Raw genomic sequence first — 11,933 nt, 5'->3', positions numbered from 1 at the left:
CTATAGATGCCCCAAGGCAAAAAAAAAAAAAAAAAAATCAAGTAAATCTATGCATGGTAAACTGTATGTCTTAGAAATATATAATACCATTGTGTGTGTATTATGTTGCTTCAGTTGTGTCTGACTCTTTGCAACCCTATGGACTATAGCCCACCAGGCTCCTCTGTCCATGGGATTCTCTAGGCAAGAATACTGGAGTGGGTTACCATGCCCTCCTCCAGGGGATCTTCCCAACCCAGGGATCGAACCCACACCTCTTAGGTCTCCTGCACTGGCAGGCAGGTTCACCGCAACAGAGGATGCGATGGTTAGATGTCATCAGCAACTCAACGGACGTGAGTTTGAGCAAACTCCGGGAGATAGTGAAGGACAGGGAAGTCTGCCAGGCTGCAGTCCATGGGGACGCAAAGAGTCTGATATGACTTAGTGACTGAACAACAACAACTTTGTTTAACACAGCATTTATCCACCAAATTATAACCATGGAATTCTTTTGATGAGTAATCTATAGCCATAACATACTCCTTCCTCCATGAAAAAACCCCTAGAATATCTAAAATCAGAGAAACTAAGCCTGTGTGAATGCCAGAGTGAGATGCAATAGGAGATTCTAAAAACAAAGGAAGGCATCTCAAGGGAAACTGGAGCATTACATGATATGTTTGACAAATAGTAAGTCCACCCAGCATGGCTAGAGTGTAAAGTTCCCACAAGACCACGGAAGACTGGTCTTCTGGACTGCATGCATCAACTAGGGTCAAACAGAAATGAGATGGATCACAAAATTAGGTTAACTGAGGTTTGTTTATAGAAGAACTTATTACAATAATATCAGGAACCATAAGCAACATAATGCTGTTTCATATCTTATTCTCCAGCTAATATAACTTAACATTTTCAGTTTAAACCAGAAACATAAAATATATTAGAAATATACTCACCTCTATCCCCATTATTTCCTTTGGTGTCTTCAACTGAATCTAAACAATCAATAAGGACTTCTCCAGGTCTTGTTTTCATTTGTCTAAAATAAATATAAAGGCTTTAATATTTTAGCTACAACATCCGCTTACAATCGTGGGAGGGAAAAGACATCTATATATAAAACAGACAGAAGTATAAATGATACAGTACCCAATGTTCAGCCATTGGAAAATAAGGTTTGCAAGAACTTTAAGAACCTGGCGATCAAGTGGGGCCTGGAGTGACCAGGGACATGCAGAGAAGCCAGAAATAAAGAGAAAGAAAGCATTTAGAGAAATAAGAGAGAGAGAAGAGAATCCATGATTAAAGATCTTAGAAGTAAGAAATGATAAGAGAATGTGGGGAGACTGGCCTGGCTGGGGAAGAAGGTCCATGTTGAGAGAGAGTGAAAAATACAATAGGATAAGTGAGAACAAACCAGATTATGGAGAACTAGAATGACAGTCAGACAGATATGGGTTTTATCTGGTGTACAGTGGAGAAGCCCCAGAGGTTTCTGTATAGACCAAAGAAGTCATGCAGTTACAGAAGGAACGGGTTAAAGCAAAGCAACATTGCTGCTGCTGCTAAGTCACGTCAGTCGTGTCCGACTCTGTGCGACCCCAAAGACGGCAGCCCACCAGGCTCCCCTGTCCCAGGGATTCTCCAGGCAAGAACACTGGAGTGGGTTGCCATTTCCTTCTCCAATGCATGAAAGTGAAAAGTGAAAGTGAAGGCGCTCAGTCCTGTCCGACTCTGAGCGACCCCATGGACTGCAACCTACCAGGCTCCTCTGTCCATGGGATTTTCCAGGCAAGAGTAGGACTTGGTAAAAAATCAGATAAAGGAGACAAAAGAAAATAAAGAGTGAAGAATAGGTTGCTGACTGACAGAATGCAATGTAGTGTGTCCATAAAAAAGAAAAAAAAAAAAAAAAAACCCCAGCAGAATATGTGGTGGGGCTTTCTAACACATTCTCAATAAAGCTAACTCAATTATCTATTGGAAATACAGACATGATCATATCACTTTCCTGCTTCAAAAGCCAAGTAACTTATCCCAATGCCTAGAAGAAGGAAGCCCCAAATCCTTAACTGAATATTTCATAATCTGGCTAATTTTCCTTTCTATTTGCACCTCTTCCCTCTACTTGCCAGATCCTGCCTTCTAGCCAATGAGATTTATACCTCTAAGACTCTGTATCTAATTTATTTTTCCTTCCTTTTTTCTGGAATACTCTCCTCCCGTCTCCTCTACCAAGGCTCTGCTCATTCATCAATTATGATATTGATGAATCTCAATATCTCAATTCAGATATTATTTTTTCTTTGAGGCCTTTCCTAGGAATAATGGACTTTTTTGTTTCTATGATCTTCCAGCTTTTTGTTCATTTTTTTCAATGATGGTATTTACCACATTTTAAATAGTTGTCTGTATGTATCCCTGCACTAGAATGGTGGGGTAGGGTGGTGTCATTTCCTATTATTTTGTATCTTTACTTATTTTTTAAATTTTTTGCATCTCCAACCATGGGATTCTCCAGGCAAGAATACTGGAGTGGGTTGCCATTTCCATCTCCAGGGGTTCTTCCGCACCCAGGGATCCAACCTGCTTCTCTTACATCTGCATTGGGAGGCGAGTTCTTTACCACTAGCGCCACCTGGGAAGCCCCAGTTACCAGCACAGTAACCAGCACACACCAAGGATTTGATAAATGTTTAATAAACTGAAAATGTTCATGAAATGGACCTTTGCTTGATTAAGAACTTTCCAGGGATAATAGAAAAAGTCAAAGAATGTGTGCAACATATTACTGTCACATAACTATAAATTCCCTTCTCTCACAACTGTCTTAAACGATCCAAGACCATCTTAGTAATAGATATCTAGCCACAACTAAGTCTGGGAAATTAATATTTCATTTTTTCCACCGACGAAAATTCTGTTCATAGTAAAGAATCATGCTGCTGCTGCTGCTAAGTCGCTTCAGTCGTGTCCGACTCTATGCGACCCCATAGACGGCAGTCCACCAGGCTCCCCTGTCCCTGGGATTCTCCAGGCAAGAACACTGGAGTGGGTGAGAAGTGGCTAAAAAGCAGCAAACCATTACTAAGAACCTTTAACTTTACTATTTTTCAATACTTAATACTCAATGTTGGATGACATTACCAACGCAATGGACATGAGTTTGAGTAGGCTGCGGGTGATGGACAGGGAAGCCTGGGGTGCTGCAGTCCATGAGGTGGCAAACAGTCGGACTAAACTGAATACCCAACGGGCATTTTTTCCTGGACTGCTGGCAGGAATTTCTAACTATTCTTTAAAACATTAAATTTCCTAAAACAGGATTTCTGTTTGAGAGACTTCAAAAGGAGGTTCCTTCTTACTGTTGGTGATTTAGTTGAATAACCAGATGGAAGCTTACCATGGGAATAAAGTTTGCATGCTGGGGAATTCTGGAAAATGCTTACTCCCACTTCCTTCGGAGACTCAAGCTTTAGAATGAAGTCATTTTTCTAAGGGCCCACAATGTATGTCCTTGTTCTAGAGCTAGTTTCAGAATCCTCGTTTCCTGAATCGCTGCCCCAGGTTCCTTCCACCATAAGAAACTGGCACGGCAAGTTCACTGGGGTATACTAGATGCCCAAGCCCTCGGCGGTCCCGGCCGTGTTTGGGTTCAGCTTCCTGATAGATTACAGCCAAAACAAGGCCTAGGATTTTACGGGACCAAAACGGCGTACAACCTAGACGAGCCCCGGCTGTGGGGCCTCGGGAGTGCCACAGGGCCCCGGCCAGTCTGGGGTTTCTTGAGGCGAGCACAGCAGCGCCAACCTCCTCCCACCCTCGAGAGGCCCGTGAGCCGCGGGGTCGTAGACTCCGCCCGCGGGCCGGGAAATCGCGCTGCGACGCCTTCTACAGGCTCCAGGCTCCTGGGGAATCTTGGCGACTCACTGTGAGGACACGTCGAAGCGGACATCCCGGTCCTCCCAAAGCGCGTCCAGCACCGACATGGTGACCACAGCGGTGGAGGCCGGGTGGCGTCCCGCCGGCTCCAGGGCAACCAGTCACCTCTGTCACGACGTCTACGGAAGGCGCCGAGGATCAAACTTCCCCGAGGTAACTTCGCGCTTTCCCAGCCCTGTCGGATTTGAGGATTTGCTGCTCCAGGCAGGATTCTGCGGCTCAAAGAAGCCGAGCTGGCCCCTGGCCAGGAGCTGGTCAAAAATTCAGACTTAAGAAATTTCCCTGGCCGTCTGCTGGTTAAGACTTTGCACTTCCAGTACTGAGGGCCCCGGGTCTGATCCCTGATCAGAGAACTATTAATAAGATGTTGCAAGCTACAGGGTGTGGCAAAAAAAAAAAACAAACAACTTTTTTTTTTCACTCACCTAAGAAGGCAATGGCACCCCACTCCGGTACTCTTGCCTGGAAAATCCATGGACAGAGGAGACTTTTAGGCTGCAGTCCATGGAGTCGCTAAGAGTCGGGCACGACTGAGCGACTTCACTTTGACTTTTCACTTTCATGCATTGGAAAAGGAAATGGCAACCCACTCCAGTGTACTTGCCTGGAGAATCCCAGGGGCGGGGAAGTCTGGTGGGCTGCGGTCTATGGGGTCGCACAGAGTCGGACACGACTGAAATGATTTAGCAGCAGCAGCAGCAGCAAACATGTGCTACATTTAATGAAAAAGCAAGGATAAGGTAGAAAGAGTGAGAGCCCTGGCAGATTATTCCCAGATCTTAAAACTTAAGCAATAAAACCCCAACATCTGCACAGATGGATGGCAGAATTGTTATACGTCAGTCCTTCATTTGTACCTTCCCTCTACCCCCCTGTTGAAGTGGAATGTCTCTGTTCTCCTCTGACTGTCCCACCATTGTATGATGGGAGTCTTGGGAGCACTAGTGTCTTTAGTTTCCCAGGTCACCAATGGGATTGTGCTGCAAGGAAATGCACTTAATGGCTTATAGCCAGGAGCTTCATTTATTGTTATTGTCGTTCAGTCGCTAAGTCGTGTCTGTTTCTTTTCTTTTTTTTTTTAAATTATTTTATTTTATTTAACTTTACAATATTGTATTGGTTTTGCCATGTATCAAAATGAATCTGCCACAGGTATACATGTGTTCCCCATCCTGAACCCTCCTCACTCCTCCCTCTCCATACCATCCCTCTGGGTCGTCCCAGTGCACCAGCCCCAAGCATCCAGTATCGTGCATCGAACCTGGACTGGCGACTCGTTTCATACATGATATTACACATGTTTCAATGTCATTCTCCCAAATCTTCCCACCCTCTCCCTCTCCCACAGAGTCCATAAGACTGTTCTATACATCAGTGTCTCTTATGCTGTCTCATATACAGGGTTATTGTTACCATCTTTCTAAATTCCATATATATGTGTTAGTATACTGTATTGGTATTTTTCTTTTTTTTTCTTTTTTTTTTTTTAGGTATGTTTCTTTCTGGCTTACTTCACTCTGTATAATAGGCTCCAGTTTCATCCACCTCATTAAAACTGATTCAAATGTATTCTTTTTAATGGCTGAGTGATACTCCATTGTGTATATGTACCACAGCTTTCTTATCCATTCATCTGCTGATGGACATCTAGGTTGCTTCCATGTCCTGGCTATTATAAACAGTGCTGCAATGAACATTGGGGTACACGTGTCTCTTTCCCTTCTGGTTTCCTCAGTGTGTATGCCCAGCAGTGGGATTGCTGGATCATAAGGCAGTGTCTGTTTCTTTGTGACCCCATGGACTGCAGCACTCCAGGCTTCACTGTCCTTCATTATCTCCCAGAGTTTGCGCAAACATGTGTCCATTGAGTTGGTGATGCTATCCAACCATCTTTGTTCTGTCACCCTCTTCTCCTTTTGTCTTCAATTTTTCCCAGCATCAGGGTCTTTTCCAGTGAGTCGGCTCTTCACGTTGGGTGGCCAAAGTATTGGAGCTTCAGCTTCAGCATCAGTCCTTCCTGTGAATATTCAGCAGCTTCATTTGCTCAGATGTAAATGATTTCGATGATGAGATCCTGGATTTTGAACTGATGTTGTAATGTGATGAGAGAGAAACCCTGGGAAGGAAAGAACATTTTTTGTTGTTGTTGTCTTTTGTTTTCCTTTGGGAGAGGCATGAATTGTTGAGGGCCGTAGGCATAGTCCCAAGTGGCCTCTAAGATTCCCACTCCTGGTATACATACCTTATGTAATCCCTCCCCCTTGAGTGTGGAAGAACCTATGAATATGAAAGGATATCAGTTCTATCGTTAGACTGTGTGGTGTAGCAAAGATGAAGGAGTTTTGCAGATGCAATTAATGCCCTTTGAATTAGGAAAAAGGGAGACTATCCTTGGTGGGCCTGAACTTATCAGGTGAGCCCTGAAACTAGATTTTCTTGATGGCTTTAATGAAATAGTCTCCAAGTTGTGGATAGATCTACATAGCTAGGAACTGAGGGCAACCTTTAAGAGCTAAGAGCCAGCAAGACAACAGTAACTCCTGTCATCCACCCACAAGGAACCAATTCTGCCAAGGAACCTGAATAAGCCCAGAAGAGGTCCCCAAACCTCAGATGAGATCACATCCCTGCTAACATCTTGATTTCAGGTAAGACTCTGAGAAATAACTCTCCAAGACTCTTGACTCACAGAAAACACTGTGAAACATTAAGTTTGTATTGTTTTAAACATCTAAGGTGGTGACAGTTTATTATAGCACTATTAAATTAATACACTGACATCTCAGTAGGACCTTTGAAATGAAGGTTGAAATGACTATTTTTTGGCCCTTTTAACTGGACCTTCATATTCTTTGTTTACCAGACTCTTTTTTTCTCCTGCCTTCATAAGTAAAGTTTTTTTGTGTGTGTGTTTTTACTTTTTAAATCAATTTTATTGAGATATGATTTACATATAATAAAATCTACCTATTTTAAGTGTACTCTTTGATGAATTTTGACAAGTGTATGCATCCGTGTAACCATTTCCATTATGAAGCTACAGACCATTTCCATCACCCCAAAAAGTTTTTTCTTGCCCTTTTGAAATCAACTTCAAGTCCTGGAAACAAGTTGTTTGCTTTCTATCACAGCAGATTTTTTTTTCATTATTTTTGTTTTGGTTAAAAAATATATAGATATAGATAGACATAGATATAGACAGATATAGATATAGATAGATATAGATATTAACTTCTTATTGGTTATATCTCTGAAAATATTTTCTCCCATTTCATATGTTGTCTTTTTGTTTTTTTGATGGTTTCCTTTACTGTGCATGAGCTTTTAAGTCTAATTAGGTCCCATTTGTTTATTTTTGCTTTAGGAGACAGATTCACAGAAATATTGCTATGATTTATGTCAATCAGTATACTGTCTTTTTCTCTAGGAGTTTTATTGTTTCTGGTCTTAAATTTAGATCTTTAATCCATTTTGAGTTTATTTTTGTATATGGTGTTAGAGAATGTTCTAGTTTCATTCTTTTACATGCAGCTGTCCAGTTTTCCCAGTGCTACTTATTGAAGAGACTTCTGTTTCTCCATTGTATAGTCTTGCTTCTTTGTTATAGATTAATTGGCCACAGTGTGAGTTTACTTTGGGCTCTCTATTCTGTTCCATTGATCTATGTGTCTGTTTTTTATGATAGTACCATACTGTTTTGATAACTGTAGCTTTGTAGTATAGTCTGAAGTCAGGGAGTGTGATTTTTCCAACTCTGTTGTTCTTTCTCAAGATTGTTTTGGTTATTCAGTGTCTTTCATGTTTCCATACAAATTTTAAAATTATATGTTCTAGTTCTGTGTAAAATGTCATTGTTATTTTGATATGGATTGCACTGAATCTGTAGATTGCCTTGGGTAGTATCTAGCACCATTTGTTGGACTACTCTTGCCTCCCTATTTCTTTTAAAAACACCTATTAAAAAAAAAAAAACACCTATTTATTCTTAACCTAGAAACAAAATTAAGGCCTTAGGAGGGAAATATGTAACATTAGAGCCTAGTGAAACAATGAATAGTCTAGATAGCAAAGGAGCACAGAAGAGTCAAAACAAGAATAAAAAACTAGTTGTTATCCTTATGTCAGTGAGTCATCTCTTCTCCCTACTCCACCCATCTCCTTTTAAAAATGATTGCCTTTATTAATGTTGAAAGTTCACGGGTAATAAAAAGAAATTTTCCTCTAAGGCAGGGATACCCAACCTTCAGGATCTAAAGTCTGATGATCTGAGGTAGAACTGAAGTAACAGTGATAGAAATAAAGTGCACAATAAATGCAATGTGGTTGAATCATCCTGAAACCTTCCCACACTCCTGATCCATGGAAAAATTGTTTTCCACAAAACTGGTCCCTGGGGCCAAATAGGATGGGCACCGCTGCTCTAAGGTGTCAGCTTTCATCTTCATTGAATATCTACAGTATTTTAGATGCCCTGAGATGTTGTCTTTTCTTTTGTAAAGAAGACACAACTTATTAGGAAGATATTCACTAAGCCAAATTATATTTTATAATCTTAAGATTAAAAAAATCTAAAATCTAGATTTTACATAGCATAAAGATAAGCTTCAGTGCAAATATTTTACTCTTTGTTCAGTTAAATAGCAATCGATGTTATTGAAATATATTCCTATCTTGAAACAAAATTATTGCACTTAGCAACAACTTTCCAAGTACAGCTACTAGAAAATTGATCTTAAGCAAAAAACCTTTAAGGAGAGGAATAATTATATTGGTCCTAATTCAAGTGTTTGATTTATTCCTTAACTCTGACTTATTCTTTAACTTCTGTGTGAAGACAGTTATTAGATACATGTCACAAGTTCCTGAGCAGTGTTTATTATAATTTACTTTAAAATATAGAGGACCTATAAGAGAGTTTTAATGTTACTGTATAACATTTTATTTTAAAATATTTAATCTGTATACTGAAATGTTGAGTTTATGGACTCCTTTGTTCTTTGTTGAGCAAGGATTTTCTTATCATAAAGAAGTTATGGAGTCCACTTTAGATTTCAAGCTTATGCAAAATAAAGTGAAACATTATGGCTTATATACAAGATGTTCTGTAGGATGTTTTCCTAGGCATCATAAAGAATGCATTATTAAATGATGTTTTCTTCTGTCACTGTAAAGGTTAATGCTGCTCATGTAACTGAATGACACACAAAAATTCTCAATTTGTGACTAGGCTCATGAGCAATTAATCTATGCCATTAGGAATAGTATGCTATCCTCAAACAAAGTTCATTTTCTTAAGGTATCACATCCAAAATATAAGCATTCTTGCTCGATTGGATTGAGTTGATGTTTTATATATGAGTTTGGCAGTGGATTATGTGAAGTAGGTGTATCCCAGTTTTGGGGGGGACAGCAAAGGGTAGTGGGGCGTAAGAGGAAGGCTATGTACCCATCACCTCATGTCTTCCTACTAAGATGCCTAGATGTCTTTGTAATAGCTTCGGCCCCTGTATTTTGATGGTAGTCATGGGAGGAATCAGATCACTTTTCTTCTCAAAGACAACAGCTCCGCTGGTCTCCAATCTGGTCAAATTAGAAACAAACCGATGACTCCTAAGTGAATCACTCTGGTTACATTTACCTTACTTCAGTGTCTCTTCCCTAACCTTTAAAAGACTTCAGTATCATTATTGCTATAATGCCAGATTACCCCAGAACTCTAATGTTATATTGTGTTATTTGCCAATGGTTAGGAATTCTGAACTATTGAATTCTTGATTCCCAATATGTGTTCACGCTTTTCTTTTTTTTTTTCATGATTTTCTTTATGCTGTTCTCTGCATGGATAGACCCACCTCCCTAAGCTAAATCTATTAGACTATCAAGTTATACTCCTGAATGCGTATATATATTACTTCAAACCTCCACTAAAAAATGTGCAAGCTTTTGCATGTTGAGCATCATTGACAAAATGATTGACATTTCTGTGACAAAAACCGTACCAACAGTAAGTCAGTCATTTATATGTATATTATATTATCATAATATCCATTACACTCAACACATTGTATGGCCTTGATCTAAGTTGATCTACATCATGCCTCCTGTGTATCTTCTGTATAAAAAAGGACAAAGAAAATGTAATTATTTATATTTCATTATTAGTCATTTTTATAAAACATTTTACAAACAATTTAAACTCATACCTACAAAGTAAATCTACTATGATGCCCAAAATTATTTTAATAACATGTCATTAATAGTACATAGCAACACATTTAGAAGGGTATTATTTTGTTTTACAGTATGATTTATATACTCAAATTGAGGTTCAGTGCTCAATGGGCTGATAAAATTGCAACTCCTCACAGCATTAAACATAAACATTATGAATGGAATGGATTTAATCATTATTGTTCTTTCATGCAAATCCAAAATACCAAAACAATCTGATGATATTGAACTATTTACAGTACATTAACCACTGGGTTAAATTTTAAAGATTAAAGAGGTTATGGAAAGAAGAAAATAGTTATTGTCTATTTCTTAGAATTTCTATTATCTACTGATTGTAACATAACTACTAAAGCTTAGAAAACCCATTTTAACAGCTATAATATTATCTGTACTAATAAAAAAGCAAATAGTACTAAAAATATTTTCCAGAGGCTGTCAGGTTATATACTTTTAGAATGCTCGTAATGTGAGGGGAGGAGGAAAATGAGGGCGAGAAGGAGTGAGGCCTGGAGGTAGGCTGAAGTGGAAGTGGCAATTTTAGTATAATGGCAGAAGGTCATTTGAATGTTATGGACATCTAACTCTGTATTTTAAGTTACCTGTAGAATAACACCATTCATCTCCGAAAACTTTAAGGAAAAGCTATTAAAACACAAAGCCTTTGTGGGAATGTTTTCTCCCTTGTAGAAATTAGAAAGTGGTGCTAAATTTCATGGTTCAGAACAGGGACAGGGAGTTGTTCAGATACAACAATGCATAATCTGAACCACTTAGTTCAAGGAAAGCCAAAGCTTGGAGCTGTTGGTAACTGTGAGAAGATATCCCTCTGGGATATCAGACATCTTGGGTACACGGTTGGATATTGCAGAAAATCTGGAGTAATGTTTTAGCCACTCTTATCTCAATGTTATAGGCAAGGTGATACGGCTGACATCTGAGGTTCATATAGATTAATACCTATTTTCATATATAAATATAATGATATCTTGGAGATTCAATGAAGAGGTAGAATGTTCTTTCCCCTTATAGTTATTCGCATAGGTTTCATATTCTAGCTGCAGTGATTCTTTGGTCTGTAAGACGTTTGCTTGTTTTTTTCCCTTACTTGGCTGCCCCACATGGCTTGCAGGGTCTCAGTTCCATGACCAGGGATTGAATCTGGGCCATGGCAGTAGAAGTGCCAAGTCCTAACCACTAGACCACCAGGGAACTCCCCTGGTCTGTAAGGCATGTATTCTCTTATTCACATACTTGCTGCTTGCATCAGCTGGGGATGGGCAAAGATTAGGACTTGGACAACTTGCGAGTGCCCTGGGAGTTTGTATTTATCTTTTCCAATAACATTTGCCATATAACACTATCTTGCATTCAGTGCAGTATTATTTTTCAGTTAATTAACATATTTATTCAGCTTGTGAAAAAAGATAGCCAAAAATTCTATCTATATGACACTGCTAAGTCGCTTCAGTCGTATCCGACTCTGTGCGACCCCATAGATGGCAGCCCACCAGGCTCCCCCGTCTCTGGGATTCTCCAGGCAAGAACACTGGAGTGGGTTGCCATTTCCTTCTCCAATGCATGAAAGTGAAAAGTGAAAGTGAAGTCTCTCAGTCGTGTTCGACTCTGGTGACCCCATGGACTGCAGCCCACCAGGCTCCTCTGTCCATGGGATTTTCCAGGCAAGAGTACTGGAGTGGGGTGCCATTGCTTTCTCCCTTATTAACTCTAATCACATGCTATTCATTAGATTCCCAGAACTTATTCATCTTATA

General features: G+C 39.7%; 1 protein-coding gene and 1 non-coding gene across 3 annotated transcripts in view; both read right to left on the bottom strand.

Annotated features, from left to right (window-relative positions):
- Positions 1-4,017, bottom strand: part of BBS5 (Bardet-Biedl syndrome 5) — a 21,661-nt gene extending 17,644 nt beyond the window's left edge. For both annotated transcript variants that reach the window (XM_010849389.1, XM_010849388.1), the window contains exons 1-2: positions 3,916-4,017; positions 942-1,024 (exon numbers count right to left, since the gene is read on the bottom strand). In XM_010849389.1, coding sequence (XP_010847691.1) covers positions 942-1,024; positions 3,916-3,974 — 142 coding nt within the window. In that variant the 5' untranslated portion in view covers positions 3,975-4,017. The remainder of the gene's footprint in view (positions 1-941; positions 1,025-3,915) is intronic.
- Positions 4,018-11,298: 7,281 nt separating this feature from the next.
- On the bottom strand, positions 11,299-11,370 carry TRNAR-UCU. The gene has a single exon. It is a non-coding gene; the product is annotated as a tRNA-Arg (tRNA).
- Positions 11,371-11,933: the final 563 nt, after the last annotated feature.

This window comes from Bison bison, unplaced genomic scaffold (genome assembly GCF_000754665.1).
Source record: "Bison bison bison isolate TAMUID 2011002044 unplaced genomic scaffold, Bison_UMD1.0 scf7180017864282, whole genome shotgun sequence".
Taxonomy (NCBI): domain Eukaryota; kingdom Metazoa; phylum Chordata; class Mammalia; order Artiodactyla; family Bovidae; genus Bison; species Bison bison.
Note: the sequence above shows the minus strand (reverse complement) of the source record. Positions and strands in the feature narration are given on the sequence as shown.